At 37.7% G+C, this 24,779-nt stretch overlaps 4 protein-coding genes across 4 annotated transcripts; 2 read left to right on the forward strand and 2 right to left on the reverse strand.

Moving 5' to 3' along the window:
* Positions 1 to 624: 624 nt before the first annotated feature.
* On the forward strand, positions 625 to 3,722 carry LOC132106774 (uncharacterized). The gene has a single exon (XM_059512761.1). It carries the CDS (start codon positions 1,157 to 1,159, stop codon positions 1,961 to 1,963), a length of 807 nt encoding a protein of 268 aa, XP_059368744.1. The 5' UTR covers positions 625 to 1,156; the 3' UTR covers positions 1,964 to 3,722.
* Positions 3,723 to 10,224: 6,502 nt separating this feature from the next.
* On the reverse strand, positions 10,225 to 16,047 carry LOC132106776 (zinc finger and BTB domain-containing protein 1-like). Its single transcript, XM_059512762.1, has 2 exons — positions 15,803 to 16,047; positions 10,225 to 14,331 (listed from the first exon to the last, which is right to left on the reverse strand). Exon 2 carries the CDS (start codon positions 14,325 to 14,327, stop codon positions 12,294 to 12,296), a length of 2,034 nt encoding a protein of 677 aa, XP_059368745.1. The 5' UTR covers positions 14,328 to 14,331; positions 15,803 to 16,047; the 3' UTR covers positions 10,225 to 12,293.
* Positions 16,048 to 16,545: 498 nt separating this feature from the next.
* LOC132106777 (zinc finger and BTB domain-containing protein 25-like) lies at positions 16,546 to 20,167 on the forward strand. Its single transcript, XM_059512763.1, has 3 exons — positions 16,546 to 16,633; positions 17,750 to 17,928; positions 18,143 to 20,167. Exons 2-3 carry the CDS (start codon positions 17,756 to 17,758, stop codon positions 19,269 to 19,271), a joined length of 1,302 nt encoding a protein of 433 aa, XP_059368746.1. The 5' UTR covers positions 16,546 to 16,633; positions 17,750 to 17,755; the 3' UTR covers positions 19,272 to 20,167.
* A 1,564-nt stretch (positions 20,168 to 21,731) lies between these two features.
* On the reverse strand, positions 21,732 to 24,273 carry LOC132106778 (uncharacterized). Its single transcript, XM_059512764.1, has 2 exons — positions 24,076 to 24,273; positions 21,732 to 23,497 (listed from the first exon to the last, which is right to left on the reverse strand). Exon 2 carries the CDS (start codon positions 23,382 to 23,384, stop codon positions 21,966 to 21,968), a length of 1,419 nt encoding a protein of 472 aa, XP_059368747.1. The 5' UTR covers positions 23,385 to 23,497; positions 24,076 to 24,273; the 3' UTR covers positions 21,732 to 21,965.
* Positions 24,274 to 24,779: the final 506 nt, after the last annotated feature.

Consider the following 24,779-nt stretch of genomic DNA (forward strand, 5'->3'; position numbering starts at 1 on the left):
TAATGACTTTTAATATGACAAATGGTTACAGTTGTAAAATTGTATGGTATTTAATTATAAACATACTGATATTCATTCTTTAGATGAATTCAACTATTCTTTAGATGAATGCACTAATCTGATGTTGGTTATTATTTCAGTCATAGTGCAGTGCAGCTGTTTTTCCAGCTGGTGGCATCAATGCACTTGTTGAATAAAGTGTCAAAACAAAAACACGAAGGAGCAAATGGGTTATTATTAAACGAGGCGAAAAAAGGGGGGCAAAATTTGTGCATGCTGTAAATCTTTGACTGATCCCCACCCATGATTAGTACTATGCCAAACATATGACGCTACCAATAGGCATATAACATTTTCTGACATTGTTTAGGTTGATAAAGAGGCCTATAAAATAAAGGCTTGGGGCACACTAGGCTTTAATATATGAAAACACCTGTCCTTTGCCATGATTTATAAAATAGGCTACTGAAAACTATTAAACGAAAATTTGTCCAAATGTCTGTCTATAGTTGTCCAATGATTTATAAAGTTTGTGAAATAACAAAGTTGGTTGACATTTGTGGCAATAGTGCGGTGCATCTAAAACGTTAAAACAGAATGTGAAACAGGGTAGGCCTGCCTTTTAAATGAAGCATGTTCATGTACATGTTATTTGTCCACTACCAAAACACAGTCAGGAGGATTCTGACAGCATGCATGACGTTTAGCTGTGGGCAGCGACTAGTTAGTGCGCACTAGTGAGACCCGCCTCCTTTAATTTTCGCTCTATAACACACGGTTCCCTCACTGCATAACACTGAGGCTGTCTGTATGTCTGTTCTCATGTTATTCAGCAGATGAATCACATCTTAGCACTGGTTCTGCTTCAGACGGTGTGAGGTCGCTGTAGCCTGATATAACGTTACCGGTCATCTGTTACGTCCTCTGGAAACGTCTCTGCATGGAATAACGTCCACACGCTACTGTCATGCTAGAAACAGATCGCAATTGTGGATTTGCAAGATTGGAGGAATGATGAATGAATAAAAACACAGCGACGTGGATAATCGACAAACGCTGTGTATCAAACCGTGAGCAATTGTCTTGAATAATCTGTCAATAACAAGCGTTCAAGACGGACGGCGTCCAGGAGCACAGAGGGAGAACCCGCGCGAACATGAGGGAACGGGACTTCATGCCAAACATGGAACGGGGCAAACCGGCCACATACACGGGAGACAAAAAAGCTAAAATGGCTGCTAAAACCAATAAAAAGTGGGTGAGACTGGCAACTGTATTCGCATATGTCTTGTCGGTGTCTTTGGCTGCTATAATACTGGCAATTTATTACAGTTTGATATGGAAACCGACGTCTGCATCTCTGTCTGGACGGTCAGATGTTTTGGTGACGGCTGCAATTAAGCCCATAAACACAAATAACATCACAAGTGATGTACCAACCTCGAACAAGATGAATAATACACCACTGGTCAGCCTGAGATCGACAGAGACCCCCTCGTATGCCCACTCTACTTCTTCATATAGACTACAACACTGGGGTGATACTAAAGATCATGATGGCCTTCTCAATATCCCCACAACAAAAACAAATACTGACCAAACAGGAACATTTGACTCAGCACACATTCATGAAAAACCAGTACGTTTTAGTACAGTAAAAGTTAACCATGTGTCAGAAACTAGTGTTCTTGTAGCAGGTGCATCAAGTGAACCTCCTCTGGCCCATGGAGCCACATCTTCTACTAAACAAAACGGCAGTTCTGGGGTTGGTGCCACTGAGGAACAGCCAAACATGTGGGATTCAGCCTCTCCCACAACTGACCAAGAATCATGGACAAGCTACAGTGCGAGACCTGACGTCTCCTCTTTGACAGAACATGGTCTGGAATTAATGGAGGGCTCGTCTCCTTTGCAAGATGAGTTGGTTACCAAGGACACAGAGGATGCAGCAAGTGGAGTGTGACACCAGATTATTTGTGTGGCACGTAATTATATGACATTAGCTGTGATGACTGTGCAGCGAGAGAAATAACAACTGCCAATGTGAGAGAAGTCATCGCACAGTTTATACTGATTTGTTTCTATTTAAAGGACAGAAACTGTGCTGACCTACCTGCTTTAAAAAAGCTTATTTAAAAGTTGTTACATTAAAGAGTGCAATAGATGGGTTCCGAAAGTAAAAATCCCATTCATTTTCTAGACTGAGGAATTGATTTAGAATGATTACTTTCAAGCCTTTTAAGACAGACCTACTGTGAGCTACAAGGTTTTTAACTTACATGCTTAAAAAAAAAAAAAAAAAACATCAGACTGCACTATTTCAAATTTTTTTTATTTTTTTTTTTTATAATTGTTTATCAGCAGGATTCTTAGTGTAAATCTACATTACCCACGATTCTGAAAAGAAAACTTCACCAATCAGAGAATTGCATTAAGCAAATTGCCCCTCCAAAAGCTGTTTTGCAATCCAGTCACTCTCCAATTATTTCTCATAATTTTTAAATGATGTCATTTGCAATGCTTCTTTCCCATATTAAAACTGTCAAGTATACAGTCTTGTACCATTTTGACAGATTTTCAAAGAATTTTTTGTTTCAAATCAAGATTGTAATGATGTTTTTCACCTTGTGGTTGATTTGGTCAATGGCTTAGAACTCTTCGATGAAGACTTATTTTTTTAATTCATTGGAAAAATTAATGGGAAAAAAACTTCCGGAACCAAGGCTGCTGAAAAAATGGGTAAGCACTGTGGCATAATTCATTTGCAACTAATCACAGACATGCTCATATTCAGAATAACAGAACAATTATGTGATATAGCTTTTATAAAACAGTTCTATAAACCTTCAGTTAGTATCCAGCAACCTACAATTTAAACAAAAGTTTGCTAGTTAGTGTGTATATCTCTTTCCAGTGACAGTAGTTCCAAAATATGTCAAATTTGACAAAGTAGTACACGGACACAGCTCCACATTCATTCCTGCTTTTCTAAACATAGACAAGTGGGGTGATACAAAATTTGTAAAAAATTAAAACACAGTGCCGTTATACTAAATATAAAGTCCTGGAACACTTCTTCAAATCAACTCAAGGATAAAAATTAACTGTTGTATAATGGATTGATAAAGATTGTGGTTAAGCGATAGGATCATGGTTCTTGAGATGTCTTTTTGAACAACAGGAAAATAAGCCATTCTCGTCACCAACAATCCTTCAGTAGCATTTATTTTATTGTGTAGTAATTATGAGCAACTTAAACACTGTTTAAAGCAACTTAAAACACTTTGCCTATAGAGTTCAGGAATGCTCAGGAATGGAATATGTCTGAATGTAGAAAACCTGGCAAGTAGGAAATATTCACTGTGCAAACTCACCCATGTTGACATTTTAACTGTCTTTTATAAATCAGTGTTTGTTGAGCAAGATATATAGTAACTGAAATATGATGTATGAATAAACACATATTTTTCATTCAGTGCAATGATTATTAAACCAGAAATGTGTCCACCTTAAGTGACTTCTTACTAAAAAGGCATAAAGCAGTTTTCTGAAATGGAGTGGTTATGACTGTTTAAAAGGGGCACATATTTGGGAATTAAACTTGTCCTGTATTATTATTATTATACAAAGTCATGCTTTCACTTTGAAAATTCCATGAAAACTGATTTTTAATGATTCTGAATAAAAAAGGCATCAAGTGAATAAAAGTTTGAGGAATTAAATTATGTATTAGTATAGATTTTTGGTTCATGTTTAATCCATATTTTTATATTATTATTTCATATGGACAACAAGCTTTATCATTCTTTTGTGTCGCAAAGTAATTTGTTTATGAACAATGTCTTGCCAAAGCAGTTTCTAGTAATTTTTCTTTCTTAATTAGATTATTAGCTACTTATTATAATAATATGTAATGTTGGCCAAATTTTCTGAGAAAGTTCAGACGCATAAATTATATTTTGAACCATATTTTTCAAAGCACTTTAAGATAGCAGAAGGACAGTGAAAGTAACCAGATGTCTGCACATGTAGGCTAGACACTTATTCCCATCTCGGAATAATCAATCTCTGGTAGAATGCATGAAATGTAAGCCAAACCTTACAGATGAGTCCCAGTACATTTTGAATGCTTATATATGTCATAACAATTCAAATGAGTATATAGTAAGATGTCACTGTAAACTCATGTTTTTGTGACACTGCAGGGAGATGACACATTTAATCAGTTGAGTGCTGTCTAAAGGGAATCATTTGCTTAATTAACACAGACTTTTACATCCCTTTCAACTATATATTTAGCCACATAAACCAAACTTGTCCATTGTGTGATACTGGAAATTGTATGACTCAATGGTTTTAAAGTGACCTGAAGTATCCATCAGCCTAGGTTTGTCTCTCACACTGTGTATGCTCCAGCCATCAGTTGTCCATGGGGACTTCTTCATCACATTAAACCTCAGCATTCCATTCAACCAAAAAATAGCACTGTCCCTCGGCAGATTCCCTTTTACTTCAGATGAGCAGATTGTTTACGCCATAGCAATAGCAACATAAAATGCTACCTTATTTTTTCCACCTTGCACAGTTTAAAATATAAGGAGCTGGGCATTCCCTGCATATTTTAGGATGGTACTGTGAGTGACACTCTTAATAACTGGAAACATAATGCTATTTAGACAGAATCCATTAATGGAACACTTAAGTTATGGGAAAATGTTTTCTGGTGGTTGTAGTGAAGGAAATGTGGAATGGAAAAGTGGGCAGAAAACATGAATTGGAGGATATTTTCAGTCAATAAACGGTTCTCATTAAGTCAATATGAACCGAAATTGTTCAGTTATCAACATTCTTAAAAAGTCTTCTTTTGTGTTACACAGATAAACATAAGTCAGATGGAATATGTCAATGAGTAACTGAGATAATTTTGGGGTGGACTATTCCTTTAAGAATAGGTTGTAAAAAAAATTTGCAAGTACGCATACATACAAACAATTCAGATATAATGTACAGATCTGACAACGTTGACTTTTTTTTAATTAATAATTTTATTCAGGAAGGAAACTGATTGATCAAAGGTGACATTTATAATGTCTTCTGAGAGAGTTTCCATTTAAATTTACATACTCATGTAAGGCATGTAAGCCTTTGGATGGGGTGATAATGCTTATGAAATCTCCTGTGGCATCAGTCTTGTCAATCAATGTCACTGTGTATTGTACACCTGCAGCATCATTCTGTCCATTCTTTTCAAATATTAAAATCTTATGCAATGTTTTTTCTTTCTTTCTTTTGAATCACTTTTTAAAATCTAATGTGGCATGTTTCATGAGTATGTACAGTTGTTCACCTCGAATGGCCTCTCGTTGCCTTTGTGGAATGAAGTTCCTGAGGATATTCTGTCTGCTAATATTTGTGGTTTCTATTGCTTGACATTTCGCAGGGGTCCTCAAAGGATAAACCACACACATACCATGGGATATAGAAACAATGGGGGAGCAGATGCCCTCAGAAGAAAGTATCTGCATATAACCCAGGACTAGAATGACTGAAATATTTCACCTCAAAGGACCCTGTTGGATTTCTGTATATACTGTACATCTTTTTAAAATTGTTTACAGAAACAAAATACATCCACCTTAACACTAAAAGGGTTTAAAACATTTTGGAACTATAGTGATCGAAAATTATGGAAACATAACTGTAAATTCTGAATTTGGTGACCAAAAGTAATTGTGTTAAAAAATTTTGTCCAAGTTATTCACAAAGTGGAGGAAATAGGATTTTGTGATGCATATGTTTAATCTTATCAAATACCTTTAAGAGCCATCCTTGATTAATTTCTACACTCATCATGCAGACCAGAACAGATTACCTATTTGATATGTTATATTCTGGTGCAGTGGATGACTAATTCACTCCTCTGATGTCAGAGAATTATCATGAAGATGTCATTTAATACACTGCCAACAATCAACATGTATTGGTCCATCAGTACAGAATAACTAATTTCATCATTTATATTTTTTTCTCCAGCATCTGAGGTTCTTGGCTTATAATGTCAGTCACATTTTTAGCCAGCATGCATATGTAAGTGACTTTGCATTATGTCATAAACAGATGGCATGGGTCTGTTGCCATTTGAAATATTTCAAGAATGGCTTATTATGTCCTTTTAAGGCAAAAGGCTCTAAAAGCTGTTATCTCACATATAGCACTAGGCTATCTGTGAACATTCACACCCACAAAGTAGGTCAAAAGGCACAATTCAAGCAAGCTTATGTTCATGTAAAGAATGGTGCTTATGTTAGGTTATTTTCTTTTCTATATAATATTTTAGTTTTATTTTAGCTGAAGTCTGTTGAGTCCATGAATTTAGCTACATGAGTCAAGTCACAGCTCTTCCTTCTAAGATTCTTTACACATTATGAATTGCCTCTGGTGTGAGAGGACAGATGGTGGGAATAACAAATAAGGAGAATGTGGGAAAAGCCAAATCAGACGTGAACGTATTCAGGCGTTTTCTAGAATCATATGCAAATTTCAAAATAATAATAATAATAATAATAATAATAATAACAATAATAATAATAATAATAATAATAATAATAATAATAATAATAATAATAATAATAATACTGAGTGTGTTGCCACACTTGACACATTAGAGTGTGGGTGGGTGGATTGGAATAATGAATCAGAAGAAAATGTATGATTACATAAGGTCGGTCAAGAGCAAATTACTTTTGAACAGAGGGCAGGTGAACAGAGTTTAATCTTAAATTACTCTGGACAAAGGCATCGGTTAAATGTCTGATAAAAACGGACATAATTCTAGAATTTTCCTTAGGTTTATCTGAGCTCACAGGATACAGTACTCATGAAAGGTTAATATTTTCAAGAAGTCTAAGAGCCAAAGCCTGTGCTAAATGATATGTAATGAAGCAACTACAAAAGGACCAGGTGGCTGGGAAGTGCTGTAAAGTGCACCTTCAAGAGGATCGTGCCTGTAAACATATGACTGGAGTGGGTGGACGATGTGTTATGGAAAAACTCTCTATTACTGAAGTCGACATGACCAGCTCCCATTAGGACCAGACACCCACAGTCATGACAAACAGACCTGCCTTAAAAGGACATCATGTAAACCAGACTAAATCAGAGGGGCACGAGAGGCAGGCAATGTGGGTCTGTAATCCAAGGCAGAACTCTTTTGATTTGGAATTAGGGATAATGGAGAAGTAATTCATTTAGCAGGGTGTAACGGAAACAGACTGTATAGCATAGATGTCACAGATATGTAGCTCAAGTAACTGCTGGTTTTGTTAACAAACCATTAATGTAAAAAAAACGTTCCTAAAGGTCACTTGGAAGTCATCATAGCCACCCAGATCCAGTATCCAGACCAGATGGTGGTTCAGCACCTAGAGACGACCTCTACAGCCCTGAATGTCAGTAGAGACCATGACCATCAATGATTTCCAGATAGATCCCATCCAAAGACCTCATTAACTAGACGGCCATTGGGACAAGACTACAGAACCAGATGAGTCCTCTGCACAATCTGACTTTGTTGCAGCCTAGAATTAAAACACTGGTTCCATCTGGCCAGAAAAGAACAGCACTATTTCGATGCATTAATTCCCTGTTTAATACCGCAAAGCTGCTTTGACACAACCTGCATTGGACAAGCACTATATAAATAATGGTGACTTGACTTGACTAAAGAAATTCTTCTTAAGGCTACTTCACGCAAGTATGTGAATACAAACCAGTTATCATTTAGATGCCTCTGCCATTTAAACTCACTCTCTTAAAATGAATAAATTAGGTTACAATAGTCATACCTGCTAACTCGCTCAGCAATATTCTATTTGACCTGTTGCTCTGTCATGACAGTAGTTTACCTGATTCTCACCATGAAAGACTTTCTGCCATTGTGCCCCTTGTGGCAACTCAGAGATAAATAACCAATTTTACATCTAGATTAGTGTAAGTTGTGTTTCAGTCTTAAAGGGTTAGTTCACCCAAAAATGAAAATTATTGGGGTGAATAAAGGCCTCCTGTAATGAATCCATGCATTTTTGCAAGGAAAATATCCATATTTCAAAAGTAATAAACACTTTTCTCTCACCTCCCTTATCTGTCATACGTGGAAGCCGTTCCGACGGATGATGCAGCACCTCTGAGATAAGCTAGTCTTGCAAATTTGTTTATAGAACCAAAATTTCCTAACTTTAGCAAGGTTTTTGTTTTGTTCTCCGCATTCGTCACTAATCATGCAATGGCAAACAGAGTGTGAGCGGAGTGGAGTGGGAGCAGAGCGCTGTGATTTTGACTGGCATGAGGAGCAGATTTTTTAAAAGTCGGAGCATCGTGGTTTTTTCTTGCTCCAAGAGCGCTCCACCACCGCTCCATCACGAGTGCAGTTCATGCCAACGACCTGTAATATAACTGCATATTTAGCAAGAATTCACGCGTTAAACATATTTACTGTAGCTATCTTGACAGAGAAGGAACACTCAAATCAGAAAGAATGTGAAGGCTATGATGACGGCAATGGACATGAGCGGGAAGTTATAATTCTTCAAGGAATTTGTTTGTTCCTTCTGGAAATAGATATTTTCAGCTGAAAGCATGATTTAAACAAGTATTACAACAATTATTCACATGCAGTCGCTCTCTCAGTAAAAATCAATAAAAATCCATTGTAGGAAACATAATTGACATATGTTTTCTAATAACTCTTTACTGTATTCTTTAAAGACTGGTTTAACTCACAATATATAATGATATCTATTTATGGATAAGGATAAAACAGCGCCACCAATTGGAGCGGGCAGACATTGTGCTTTGCGCTTCTAGTAAACAAACACTTGCACATTTTACAATAAACAGCAAGGCAATATCATAGCAGGGCCTATTTTTTGTTTCATGATAAGAAATATTTGTTTCTAATTAAGGATGTTTTTATTAAACAGCTTGAGATGTCTTAGTCAGGTCTAACCCATTGAGAACGAAAAGTTCCTTCCATGCTAAACTAATTTGTTTGGTCAAATACAGAGTTTATATGCGTCACGGTGAGCGCCACAAGAGGTTTCCAGGCATCTAGAGATGGTTTCCAAAACCACAAACTCACTGGCTGCAAAGGCAGTCGAGCTGGTAGGGCAACATGTAGGCATTAAAATAGCAAAATACAGGCTATAGGCATTAAAAAAGCAAAATACAGGCTATGTGTACGGGATGGATGTTTTTGTGCTGATATTTAGAGCTCAGCATTGAGGTGGCCTTACAACATTTGCCTTTTATATAAATCCCTAAGACCATCACTCACTACACCTAACATGTTTCTTAGATACTTAGAGTTATACATACTTAAAAAGCTCCTCTAGATCTTTGGGTCAAATAATGAGAAATATCACCATCTAGAGGTTAGTGATGGAACTGTCCTGCAAACAAACAAACAAACAAACAAACACTGTTCAAGTTCAATTTGGCCCATGTGTTTGATTAGTTCACTATGTTTCTGCTTTCCTACAGACCTACACAGATACCTCCCTGTTTCGACGTTGCAGCCCAATTTCAAAATACTGCAAGAGGGCACAGGTGATTATTATTATCTGTGCAGCTACTGAACATCAGTGATAATACATCTAAAAGCCACAGCATTTCACATGGTAATGCAGGCTAAAGAAATCAGTAAAGCAGTTATTGTCACACACATTAAAGAACCATGATGTTCAGTTTGACAAATTAATCTTCCTTGCTATATTTTTCACAAGCTATTGTTTATTTGTAGCCCAGGTAAACAAAACTACAAAAAACAATGCACCAAATTATCATTTAAAAGAAAGCTGTAGTATAATTTTTAATAAATTTGACAGGCATAATAAAAGTAAAGCTTTCATAATTAATAAAAAAATATATAGTTACTCTTTTGCAAGGTATTCAAGCTATTGTGTTTGATATGGTCGGTTAAATATAGGGATAACATATCCTGGATAGGTTTGTAATGATCATTTGCATGGCAAATATTAGCTGCCATTATCCAACAGCCAGAAGGTTGTAATAATTCAGCCGGCAGTCTGTAGTCTGTCTAAAGAAAATACTTATGTGATAAATTAATCATTCTCTGATAAAACCGTAAACACACCTTATAAGATATGGATCGCATTCGTGTTCGTGAATTTTCATGACTTTTCATATCAAATACATCACACAAATCACCAATTTTTAAACTTTTATTTTGTTTCTTAATTCCAAGAACATATCAAACACTGAAGGATTTTTTTTAATGTGATCAAAAACAATATTTGCATATATTCCTTACAATATTTCTACAACGCAAAACAAATATTTTCACTACATTTATATCACACCACCCAAACACACCGCTGAACAGCCAGTGCAAATGTCTAAGCTGTTTGTCTGTAAATTAAAACTACTTGCTTGCTTTGGTCCTTTTTGTTTAAAAACCCATCACAAATGTAACTTCTGATGAAGAACACAAGTGGGCTGCATAAACCCCACTGTAACACAGTTCTGATATACTTTTTAAACAATCCATAGATTAAGTCATTAAGCTATGTATGCCGGAATAGGTCAGTTTGCTTGAATGTGACAATGTATTTTAAACAGAAGCGTGGAGCACCAACTGCCACAAGTTTAGCCAGACTGCCTGCTCTTAATCCAATCATTAACTGCGTCTAGATTAATCTGTATGATCTCAGGGCGCCGTTGATAGTTCATGGATCACAGCTCCAAAAACCTGCTCTCTAGTCTGTATGAACATCACGTGATTAAACTTGAAAAAAACAAAACCAGATTCAACTTGAAAAACACATAACCAAAAACAAACCAACCTGGCTATTTCACAGGATTAAATAATGCTTGCTGAAGTACTTAATAAAAACATGTAATGATTTACCCTACACCCTTGTGCAAGCATTATATGGCATACTTCACATCAAGCCACAATAATTTTACAAGGTGTGAAATATGTGAAATGTTAAGACCTTTTATAAGCCAATTTAAGCTTTAGATGGACTCTAAACAAAAGCATATAGTTTGATAGCTCTGAACAAAAACAGCGTAGGCTGATAAGTTTTGTATTTCACGTAATCCTTATTAGAAACAGATAGTCTGTGTACAAACCGAAAGAGTTTATAAATCTGTTTATATGACATGTATTTCTTTGGGATATTGAAATAACTACACATTAAATGTTTTTACTCCATGAAACACAGTTCACATTAACTCTGTGAACGCACACTAAATTGGGGATGAATTTATAATAGTTTGCATAGATTCCTGGGTTTTGTATGAGTGACGGTTAAAACAAATACAGCTAGCTGAAAGGCATCAACAAGAGTGTTTTTCTCTGCTTTTTATAAAATACAGTATTTTTAGTGTTCTGGTGCAAGGAGGGAAAAGTGCCCTCATACTATTAGCATTTCTATTCTCCTTTATTATCTCTTTAAAAGCTTTAAAGGGATAGTTATACAAAAAAATTACATCATTTTCTCACCCTCATGTCATTCCAAACATTACTTTTTTTCTTCTTCTGCGGAACAGAAGAAAAAATATTTTGAACGATGTTTGAACAGTTTGGACCCCAATAACTTTAATTTTATGAACAAAAACAGTCCATAAAAAGCAGACCTTTTTTCAAAATCTCAACAGAAGTGAGTCACAAAGGTTCAGAATAACATACAGTAAGGGTGAGTAAATGATGAAAGAATTAGTCTGGGTGAACCATCCCTTTAAGGACAAATGAACATGGAATATTATGACAAATAACGCCACCAGAGTTACTTGATATAATGACAAAATGAAAGCAGTATATACTTATGTTCACTAAAAAAGCACCACCTATAAAAACAAATTACCTTTTTGACAAAAGTCCTCTTAAATACGAAAGTTAAAATGTTGATGTGTACTACTGTTAAAGCTTCATGAACAGATATAATTAATTAGATGTAAAACTATTAGCCACTGGTCAGTTTCATAACTACAGACCTATTTAACATTTTCAACTGAAACACCACTGATAGTGTGATTTAGTCAATATCTAGACCTAACCAGTGTCTGGATATCCATTTCGAAGTATGAGAAAATGAAGACAAACGCTTGAGGCACTATGTCCCACCAAAAACATTGAGCAACACATCCAGAATTTGCATACACATAGAAAGTGCAGTTGGAAAGGTTACAATTGGTGTCTAAGTGCATAGATTGGTTCTCACATTTACAGTATGGCTTATTTCTAAGATTCAAGGGTTTCAGAGAGAGGCCTCTCATTGTCTCTTGGTGTGCTTGGAGTTGTAGTGGCTCCGCATGTCTTTGCGGAGACGGAACTTCTCTCCGCAAACGCCACAGATGTACAGATGCACATCCATGTGCTTCTCAAGATGTTCACCGCTGGGGAAAATCTGGAAACACACCTGGCAGATAGTCTCTCCGGCAGACAGGTGAGAGATCATGTGTCGCACGTGATCATGTTTGAGGAACGTACCCTGATCACACACAGGGCATATGTACCGTGCCATTCCCTTGTGCATGTCAGTGTGCAACCGCAGCTGTCGCTCGCGCAGAAACTGTTTTCCGCAGGTCTGACAGGTGAATTGCTTTTCCTTGGTATGCACAGTGTAGTGCTCCCGTAGATGACACCTTTGGTAAAAGCCTTTCCCGCAAATTGCACAGAAATGCTTGCGCCGATGGTCTGGCTCACCACCTTCTTCCAACAGAACGGGCCGGAACGACTCCTGCTCCGGACAAGCCAATGTGTGCTCCACCGCAAGACTTTCACTTTCAAATATCATTCCACACAGTGGACAGCGAAAGCCCAGGTCGGCCCCTTCCAGCAAGCTTTCTTCCATAGCCTCGGCATCTTCAAGTAGAAGCGAATCTTCACCTGGGGAGTCCGTCTCGGTCCCTTGGGGTTCACCGCAGCGCTCGGCATGCTCCTGCAGCTGCCTGCCTTTAATGAGCACTTGGCCGCACCTTCCACAGGCGCAGATATGTCCCATGTGGCTGGAGATGTAATGAGCTGACTGATCCTCCTCCGTCAACAGGGCTCCGCACAACTCACATGGAATGCACGTGCCATCTTGCTTTTCCTCTTTGATCCTGTGAACCTTTGAATCTGTATCTAACCCTGTGCTTTGGCCCTCCAAAGCATCCATGGCTGATACTCCAGCCTCCTCCCCACTGTCAAACTTTATCTGGTCTGCAAGATTGTCTTTGTACACTCTGGTACGAACTTTGCAGCTCCCTACGTTATGGTTCCCTACCTTTACGACTTTTATAGTTTCCAAATCGGTCTCAGAATCATCATCTCGCTCCACTTTAATGGTAATATTCCTGGTGAAGGCAGCTTCACCGTCCATGCCGGTGGCGACGGACCTGATCACTGACTGTGTGTCTGGCTTGTGGTCTGGCCAGTCTTCTTCACCCTTACAAACCATTCTGTGCTCCTCTGTACCCTCTGAGAGCGAACTCTCTGCTTTTCCGGCATCACCGTAAACCTCCTTGCTGGCTTTGGGAGTCTGGAAAGCTTTGCGATTGGTGCACGTGAGGATGTGTTCGATGAGCAGCTTTTCACAGCTGAAAACAAAACCGCAATCGTCGCAAGTGTATGTACGACCAAATCGAGGACGTTCTTTCATGGCAGAGCTTCGGCCTAAAGTTCTCTTCCTCAAGTCACATGGCTGGTCTGCAACGGTCTCTGAGTGTGGTGGAGGGTGTGGTATGACCACATCTTCGGCAGGCCTGACAGTTGAGATGTTAATGGTCTGACGAGCAGTTGTGGTTGAGGCTTTTGGTGCGCGTTCATTCTCAGAAGGGCTTGGTCGCTGCTGCTCAAACATTCGAACGCCGAACATCATCTTGCTTCCCACCACGCTGGATGAAGACGAGGAACTGGATGATGAAGAGGATGATGCAGAGGATGAGGGTGTCAGATTGGATGTTCGGATGTCTCTGAGGTCCTCCAGTGAGTCGGGGATGTAGTACATTTGTAGGTAGGCCATAGATGATTTCAGCTCTTCAAATTCATAGTGATCTACTACTATTCGGCCAAGGTACATGAGCTGCAGAATGAGATCAAAGCACTCTGCACTAATCTGCATGTTGCTGAGATCAAACCGTGTGGTTACCTGCTGATCTCGGATGAACATCATTCTGAAGTAAGAGCTGCAGGCCGCCAACACGGCCTTATGGGCCCTAAAATAAATGTCCCCTATGGCAATGCAGCAGTCACATAGGAAACCCCATTCCCTTTGGTTATTGAGCTGCTGTAGGACATGCTCACTGTGGCTTGGTCTTGCCATTACCCTGTGAAGAATTGTAAAGAAACACGATACATCAGCAATCTTTCTTCTTCTCACAGGTGCCCTATTATGATAATATAATGACTCATACATTGCATGCAACTGTGGAATGGAAACATGAGTGCACAGATCTCAAGATTCACTTTTAAAAGTTGGACTATTTTTAACTTGACATGCTGCCTTAAAAACATAACACTAATGACAGGATGTTCAAAACCAGCCAAAGATGTGTGAATGCTTATGGCTGTAGCTTAAAAAGTGGATTTCTTTTCCACTTCTATGACAAGGTTTATCATACCAACTTTCTAAGAACTAAAGTACGGCAGGCTAATCTAAAAAATATCTAAGTTAAATAATACTGCTGTTCAAAAATTTGGGGCCACTAAGCTTTTTACGATTTTGAAAGAAATATCTTATGCTTACCATAGCTGCATTTATTTAATTTAAAGCACAAAAAAAAGTAAATAAAAAAACAGTAATATTGTGAAATATTATTGAAACTTAAAATAATTGTTTTCAATTTTAATATATTTTAAAATGTAATTTATTCCTGCGATGGCAAAGCTAAATTATTCCAGTTTTCAGTGCTGATTTGGTTTTCAAGAAACGTTTCGTATTATTATTAATGATGAATACAGTTGTGCTGCTTAATTTTTTTTTTTTTTTTTGTGAAAGCCATTGTACTTTGATGAATAGGAAGTTCAAAAGAAAAAAAAATTATTTAAAATCTATTGTAATTTTTTTTCTGATAAGATAAGAAAAAAAACAGAAGTTTAAATATTTTAGATGTAATTATATCTTATTGCTTGATTTCATAAATGTAATAATATTAAAATATATAAATAAATATTTGCACAGATCTGTAACCATCTGAGCAACTCAACAGGTAAAGTTCCCTATAAGGACAAACCTAAATCAATAAATTCAGTTGGTCGGGCTATAATAATTAATGGAGTCTAGTGGAATTTTCAGATTCTTTGCAACTTGTAGAATACGGTTTTACTATTCAGAATAAAATCATAAAAAGCAAATGACAGCAGAAGAGAAAATCGTGTTCATACAATTAATAAGCTTAGTAAGAACTGGTTTAAATAGTACTTGTTTCCGTCGTTTGGCTCCATCACAAGCCAAACAGAGAGGTTTACATCCCGCCCCCGCGTTCTCATTGGCCTATTTTAGAGACAGAATCATGCGGGCGTTGTGGCTGTCAATCATTTCCCACTTAAAAGTAGAATCAAACTACTTGGACAACACACAACAGATCTGACCATACAATTATCCTTAGTGACAACATAAAGTTGTTAAAGGCTCTGTTACTTAAGATACGGTATAACCGAATATATCTGACCACTGTCGTAGGGAGATCTCTCACGCAAGCATGCAGTGCCACCCCCGCGCAGCTTCCCGCACATACGCTATGAGCTTCACATTACTGCAGCTCGTGTTTACACGCAAAACACACTGAAAATACTCACCGATGGTAATGGGCGCTAACTTGTAGCGAACGACAGAATTCAAGTTAAAACACAGAGCGAAGAAGTTCCACGTCTTTTGCCTTCGTCCAAGCGAAAACTTGGGACGAGAATAGCTAATCTCGAGGGCGAAGCCCCTTCTCTGCAGCGCGGATGAAAGAACTTCCGCACAGCCGCTCTGCGAGCTCTATCACCGCAATGAGATCCGGCCCCGCTCACGCAAATCCAGCCCGCCCCAGCACGCGCAGCAGTGAAAATGCAACCAAACCATGTATGAAAATATGCCCTTCAGGACGAACCCTTGCGGTGACATTCGTGCTGAAATATATCTTACATTTCGCACCTTTTCCACAAGAACTACTTTCAAATTATTTTATTATTATTATTTTTAGGCTATGTGTTTAGATTACACATTTCCTCGCTTTCCTCTGTATTGCTGCCATTACCATCACGCCAAGCATGTTAGAGAACTTAATTTCTGCTAAAATTGTGTTTTTATGGAATGGTAAGTATAATTTTCTGTTGTAAATCCATCAGATTAGATCTTTATTGTAGCATACCTATGTGATAAATGTAATTAAAAAACAAAAAACAGATGATGTCTAAATCGAGTTATCATTCGACACAAAAGAACAGAAACATATCGAACGAGCATGTAAATACAAGTTTTGTATGTTTACACTAAGTGTATGTCTGGATCAGCTAATGTACAGTACAGTCACGTGACGGATAACAAGCTTAGCCGTCAATCGTTTAGGAAGAACCGCGAGACCATAAGAGAATTTTCCTGCTGCAACAAACACGAAATAATTATCCGTTTCTCTCGTATAGTTGGTAAGAACGCATTTTTTGGGACCGTGTGAGTGCATTATGTCTGTGCTTTGGTAGGCTACATGCATGTTTTGTTGGCCAAGGTGCATGAAAACGTATCCTACACCGTTTCTTCGACAACACTTGATCGGTGTAGACCAGACGTGTGAAAATTATGATGATTCTGTCGCGGACAAATCTGCTGAGAGTCAGAACATGTATATAACAGAAGCACGAACTTAGCAGCTCCTACACGCTATTTTGAGTATTATCCATTCATTCATGGAATTTTCTTATGCGACGAACATTACTGTTTGTAAATGTCCTTTTGTGTAATGATTTTAAGAAATCGCTGTCAGGTATTGTCTGGACAGGTCGGCATGCAAATATTTTAAAATGTTGCGGTGTAAACATTGAATACAAATCAGTCGTTCCTGTTTCTCCGTTTATATTACGAAAAGTCAAATTACATGCAATGTGAAATTCTGTTGTAGATTTTAGTTATATATTAGGAAAACTTAGAACCAAATTCTTACGGAATTTCAGAGTAATTTGTTTTGTATGAGGAATGTAAGAATATCATTTATCAAAGCATTATCATAGTAGGTTTCACTGTAAAAAAAAATGGCAATCCTTTCCAGATGTAAACAGCTGGTTTGTCTAAAAAAAATGTATGGCTATTTCGATCGATAGGGGTCGCCAGTTACTTAGTCAACTAACTCTTCAGAGAGTCACTTCATTAGTTGGTTCTGCCAATTGCTGGTCCATCATGTTGAGAAACATTTGGGACAAGAAAAAAAATATGTCTGAGAAGACAAATATGATCAATCTAGTTTAAAAGTATGTGCTTTGGTATGCAAATATAGATTATTCAGTAATATCAATAAGTTTTTCTTAAAGTTGCTGTATTTCACCTGAGCAAAATATTACTCTTTTTAAATTAAAAACATAGCCTATGACATAAAAAAATAAAAATATAAATAAATGGAAGCATTTTCATCATAGATCATAGTTTTTTTTTTAAATTGTAGGTAGTATTATCAATCCCAGTGTACTGAGAGTAGGCTATTCAAATTATGCATAATAATTTATTTGGTTGACATTTGTTTTCTATGCATGTATGTATGTTCTATGTAACAGGTTGAGATGGACGTGTCCGGCCATAGTTTGTTCCTCCTGCAGCAGCTGAACGTGCAAAGGGAGTTTGGCTTTCTGTGTGACTGCACTGTTGCCATTGGCAACGTATACTTCAAGGCTCATCGTGCAGTCCTTGCTGCCTTCTCAAACTACTTCAAAATGATCTTCATCCACCAGTCCAGGTTAACAAAAACTCCTTTTTGAATGTATCTTGAAGTGTACGGGTCACCGATAATGCTTACTCTGCTAATCAAATAAGCATGGCTTGATTGATAAACATTAAAAGTTGTAGCATATTAATAATAATGCTTAATAAATGCAAATGCTTAATAACCATACTTTAAAAGAAATAATAAATTGCTGATTGTATTTTAAATGACTTTCCTGCTTTTTCAGTGAGTGCATCAAGATCCAGCCCACAGATATTCAACCAGATGTCTTCAGCTACCTGTTACACATCATGTACACAGGCATGGGTCCTAAACAACCCGTAGACCAGGGCAGACTTCAAGAAGGCATTAAGTTCCTCCACGCGTACCAGCTCTGCCACAAAACAGGTGAAGGCGGCCCTGATGCATCTTCTGAGCCCATCCGTATGTCCAACCTGTATGGCATCCAGATTTCTTCACAACTTTCCAGTAAAGAGAACTCTGGCCTGAAGGCTGGCGGTTCACTGGACCCTGAGGACGGCCATTCCAGCACTAGGACCGATCGCACACATGGCCGTTTAGCTCTGGCTGTAGGGCTGGAGGGCATTACGTCTGAGCGACAGCCTCAAAGCTTCCATGCCGTTTCCTCGGTGGCCTCGGGGGACGACTCTGACATTTCAGCATGGATCAAACAGGAAAGGGTAGAGGAGGAAGAACAACAGGGATGCGAAAAAGAGCCTTGCTCTCTCTCCCCAGCCCAGGTGAGTCCTGGTCAGGCAGGACTGTTCAAAGATGGCCCTCTTGCGCTTTTATGCCCCCGGTGCGGTGAACGCTGTCTGTCACCGGAAGGCCTGCAAGAGCACCTATTTACCCACGCACCCTGTGCCCTTGAGGCTGGCATTCTGATGGAAGGCCCTTCAGAAGACAAAACTGGGGAGAACAAATCCCTAGAGGAGAGGCGGCCTTATAAGGAGCGCATAGACTCTGGCAGTCTGGAGGAGGCCTTACGGCAGAGTCAGGCCCTGGCAGATGAGCTGGCCGTGGAACTCAGGCGAGGTGGTGGGACCAGACGGAGCGGCAGCCCATTGGCAGCCTTCACGCGAAAACGAAAGATGGCATGTGCCGTCTGCAACCTTCGCTTCTCACAGAAGAGCCAGCTGCAGGAGCACATGTTCGCACATGTGGGCAAGCCGCTGCGATACCATCGCTACAGCCGCTTTTGCGGGCAGCTGCTCCATGGCTGCGAGGGCCAGCCAGATATTACCACAGCCATGGGAGATGAGGCAGCCAAGGACACTCAGGATAATGGAAGCTCCTGCTACTCACTGGACTCTGAGGTCTCTCAGGGGAGCGTGGATGCAGTCACTGTGGAATGACTTAGAGTTTGACATATATTCATGCAAACAAACAGTGTCTGTTAAAGGAGTATTCTGAATTCCAGTACAAGTTAAGCTCAACGGCATTTGTGGGAGATTGATTACAACAAAAATTAATTTCCATCTGTCCCAAATTTTCTTAAAAATGAAAGGAGCAAAAATCTTGATTACAGTGAGGCATTTACAGTAGAATAGGGCCAATCTGTAAAATATTTAATACTATACTATTAGTATCTTTATACTATATAATAGTATACTATTAATTTAATACTTTTAATACTCACAAACGACATAAGCATTTTAATTTGTTCTCAACTTTTTTTTTTGTGTAAAGATGTATCCAATTTTAAAACCTCCATGACAACATAAAGGCCAAAGTATACTTCAGTTTTTATGCATACACTGGAGTATGCGTACTGTGCTTGTGACATAATACTTAATTTTTAACAGAATAATGTATGTTTCTGCTTTTAATTCCTCCAAAATTGGTCTCTATTCATTTACATTCCATTGTGCCTTACCATAATCTAAATTTTTGCATTTTTTAAGAGAACAGGGGGCAAGTCAAAATTATTTTGTTAATCAACATTATTCTTCATCTACTGTCGATTGAGCTTAACTTTTATTACACCCATAATTTTCCTTTACCTAATTTTGTTTTCTGCCTCAGCACTTCTGTCCTGTCACAAAAGTCCTTGTCTGTGTTAAAACACAAGAATTATGTTTAAAACTTATTGTTGGCGTTTGTAGTGTCATTGTATAATAATGTTGCTGACTCTTGGATGACTGAACACTGTTGGATCAATTATATATTTAAAGGAAGTATTAGATTGACAAGCACATGCCCATGAAACTCAAATAGCACTATGAAGTGCCACATTTTACTACAATTAAAATATATATACATTTTTCTTTCAGAGGCCAGCTTGAGCTACTAACATAATTATTTAGTGTTCATTTTTGGGTTGTGGCTAACGAGTGAAACTGAGCATAGAGTCTATATGATTTCTTCCCTAAATCAAATTTCCTATAAGAAACTGGTTCAGTGCCTTACAACATTTTTGCCAAACATCTCTGTAAAGAAAAGCACTTAAACTATTGCTCAGCCAGTTGAACTAAATCCAGCTGTTTTTCATTTTTCAAGTTAACTATGAACAGTGCCTATTTGTGCAAAGTTGTCCAAGACATCTACACAATCAGAATATTCTATCAAATGAATGTGTGCAACTGGTGCTTTTCTAAAAGCTTTTTGATATGTTGAAGGACTTTCACGATTATATTGTGTATGCAACACAGAGTATAATCTAAGTTTGCTAACAATCTAACTTTATAAACCGAGACATAACTACAAAGATGGGACAATGCCACTGTAAAAGTCTAATATAACACTTCTTGACAAAAACAGCAATGGCACATTCAGTAGTATTTCAAAAGAAGACAGGTCATTTTCAAAATTTGAGACATGACAAAATGTTTTATTTAGAATGATTTATCAATTTCAAGACATAACTGACGGTAGACATTGTTTCTTTGTGTTGTATTTGAACTGTCAAAGCACCACTTTTTGGCAGTTATATTAATTGAATACTCAAAATCGAGGCTGGTGTACTGTGATGAGTATTTTAAAACAGCAAAACTTGCATTTGTGTTATTGTGTGACTTGTGTAGTGCATTTAAACATTCCCTTTCGATTTTAATCATCATCAGCACTGAATGCCATTTTGTGACAATGTGTTTGGGTATTTTTTTTTTTTATATATAAATGGCACATTGAATAAACTGTTTTATAATGCATCTGCTTTGGTCATATATTTGTCATTGGTTTCCTTGGCACTGGATTGTTCATCCCAAATTAAATTCTGTCATTATTTACTCACCCTCATGTCAGTCCAAACGTGTGTATAATTGTACTTTTTTTTTGGTATTTACAATGAAAGTAAATGGACTTCAGAGTAGTTTTGGTCCCCATTGACTTTCACTGTATGGACAAAAAGTTTTGTAACACTATCTAATATATTCGGTTTTAGTTTTCCCAGAAGAAAGAAAATCATACAGGTTTGTAACAACATGAAAGTAAGAAAATCATGACAATTTTCATTTTTGCTGAACTATCCCATAATTGACGGTCTTGTAGTAACATCTCAGTGCCACCAGAGAGTAGCATTTAGTCACAAACACAATCTGTGTAATTATCTTAAAGAGTAACTCCCAAGCTTGAGATGTACAGTATACAGTGACTACACATCTAACAATTTCACTGAAGCATCCTATATGCACACCTGGGTTCTCAGACCACATATTTTCACTAAAAACGTTGCCCTAAATGTTGACAGAAGGCAGTTTCACAAAACAGAGCATAAGCATGTGGCTTGTTGCCTTCTCGGAGTACTGTGGGATGTTCAGTGCTACAGAAACTAGACTGCAGTGACATTGCCATAAAAAAATAGGAACAACAAAAGGTAATTTTAATGAATATATGACAAAAGTTAATTATGCAAGTACAAACTTGCATCATTAAAATGACATAATATTACAAACCTTTCCACAATCAGACATCAATAATAAACATCACCATTGTTTGTTTATACATCAGTTCCTTTTCTCTTTTTTCCATCTGTTACATACAGCTTTACTTATACCATCATAGAGAAATATGAAACCATTTGCTAAATAAAGAATACAGATGATGTGTGGTTACGCATGATCCAAACTTATCGGATTGTGCTGCTGCTCGATTGTGAGTTGCTTCACAGCGCCACGAATGGCTGCTTGCACCATTGAAATTGCCGTCTGAATCAGCAAGGTCTCATTACAATGTCTGTGGTCCAGTTCTGGAGACACATTTAGGTCAGAAGGACGCAGTGTGTTGATTGTTAGGCTGTTTATTCTTAAATGTTGCCAGGATCCATTCACTGTGAGACCATCAAACTGAGGTGTCTCATTCATGTTTTCTTCCTCTGATGAATATGCTTGCTCTATGGTAATCACTGGCTTGCATTTGACATCATTTTTAATAGGCTTCTCAATTAAGACACCACCTGATGATGTGCCTGGAAACTCACTGCAACAAGATGGAAGAACCTCATATTCCAAAACACCATTAGTTTTTAATACCTGGTTTTCTTCTTTATTTAAATTAACCTCTTGGTCAATACATATTTCCTTCTTCTCATCCATGTGGTCAGACTTGATATGTGTGTTAACGTTCACCTCTGCACTGAATTTAAGTGTCTCTGGAATGCTTTGCGCTTTTATAACTTGTTCTTCTTTTTCTTTACAGGAAATGTCCAAAGCAGCCTCAGGTGATTGATTCAGTTGATCAGCTTCTTCTTTTTGTGATTCCTTGGGAGCATTGTACTCAAACTGATCTATATGAGATGCTTTCTTCTTTCTTGGAAAGATGCGGGGGATCTTTTTAAATGTCAAACCTTTTGGTGCCGTTATCTCCTGAAAAACCATGCTATTGTCTTGCTCTCTACATCCCCTTCCAAGATTGACATTGGATGTGGTAGATCTCTTAGAAAGGGGCCACAATATAAAGAAAGCCCTAGTTTTACTTTTACCATTAGGAGCTTCATTGTTTACATCATTCAGTTTATTCTCATCCATGGAGTTACACATACTGTGCTGAGCTTTGTTTATGTTTTTCTTCGTTTTTTGAGGATTCAAAATCTCATTTTCTGTTCTCTCTGATTCCTCCCTCTTTCCACACCTGAGGAGTGAGGAAAACGTCCTTTTAATGGATGTTTTTGAAGTGCTTCTGGTCATTTTTGTTTTACTTTCCATATTTTCATCTTTGCTTTCACTATGCTCCAATGTTACAAGAATTCCTGAGATATCTCCTGGAGCATCTGGCTGGGTTTCCTTTTCTTCTGAGGGCTTTTCTGGGCTTTGGTGGGTAATAAGTGAGGATTCGTTTCCATAATTTTCTTGATCATTATTCTCCGCTGTGCTATCACAACTTTTAGCTTGTCTTTGCCTTCTCTGAGATTTACCTTCCAGTTTCTCCCTTGATTTTAACTTCCCCAGCAAAAGTCTCGGAGGACCCGTCAGTTTTCTCTTCAAACCCACCCTCTCCTGACTGTCGGGTAATTCTGTCTCTTGTGAGGACATGGTTAATCAAACAGTACCAAAGTCAATAACAGTCCACACTGGCAATAACGGATCAATTACACAAGCGGATGCTTTTTCTGCTTACATACTGTCAGTTTAAAGATGTGGAGATGCTGCAAACCAACACAAAACATTGTTTTGTTAAAGTTAAAGGTTTTCTGTATTTACATTTACATTTTACATTTATTCATTTAGCAGACGCCTTTATCCATAAAAAATATATAATATAATAATAATATATTTTTTATTTCATTTGTTGATTGAAATATACGTATTGCCTGATTTGTGTTCAGTGATATGCTTTTTGATATATTATTTATTTTAATATTTTATCTTATATATTTTAATCAGACACGACACACTGGCTGTTACAGCACAAACAACATGAATTCACACTGGGTGTGCCACCAATGAAAAGTCTCTTTAAAAACATCCTTTACATAAAGAATTCAATAGGTGTTTTGCTAACAGCCTAACTTTATCTCCCAACACATTGTTTAAATGACAAAACTTGAAGGCTGTTCCGACAAAACCCTATTTTGTTTGTGTCTGTAAATTAGAGACGAATACAGATGATACTTACTTTAACTTAATCTATTTGGTGATTAAAGATAACTCAGAACAGCAGATTCATTTAGATTTAAAATGTCCTACAACAATGTACGAATTAATAATACGTTAAAACACCTACCTGTAAAGCACAGAGCACCAGGTAAACTATTTTCACGGTTGTCTGGGGTGATGAGATTCCAAGAGCGTTGATAAATCCCCTCACAGATCTGCCGCGCTCAGACACTTGCGCCGACTCACAGCACTTTAAGCTCCTGTTTCCATGACGAACAGCTGATTGACGGTTTGTGCCGATCACCCATCCAATCAACACGGGGGAGGCTCTGCTAATGTGAAGAAATTATTGATATCCATCATACACACTCGACATACACAATTTATTGACAGTTACATTTATTGACATCTTCCCCACCTTTATCCATACAAAAAAGTAGAAACACACTAAAAAGGAGTCAACTATGAGTACTTTTGGAACATGAAACCAAGTAGCAACTTTTTCTACCTCTCTTGGAGCCAACACGGAAGTGACTAAAACTGTAATTCATCTACTGTCCGCTAAAGGCTGGCTCCAAAAGGGAGTCAACCCCATAGACTCCCCACGTTAAAATGCCCAACTTATAGCAAAAAAAAAAAAAAAAAAAAAAAACGTTTACAGCCTGGTACAAAATGTTTTTTTTTTTTTTTTTTTGGTCTATATAGATTATTTTGCCCTTGGTGACAACTGTGAGGGGTGATTTTTTTTTATAACACGTCCATTTAAATTATATTAAGCCTTAAAGTTCTGCATAATTAAGGGCTCAGCCACTTGAGTGACAGGTGGATTGC

Source organism: Carassius carassius, chromosome 27 (genome assembly GCF_963082965.1).
Source record: "Carassius carassius chromosome 27, fCarCar2.1, whole genome shotgun sequence".
NCBI classification, from domain to species: domain Eukaryota; kingdom Metazoa; phylum Chordata; class Actinopteri; order Cypriniformes; family Cyprinidae; genus Carassius; species Carassius carassius.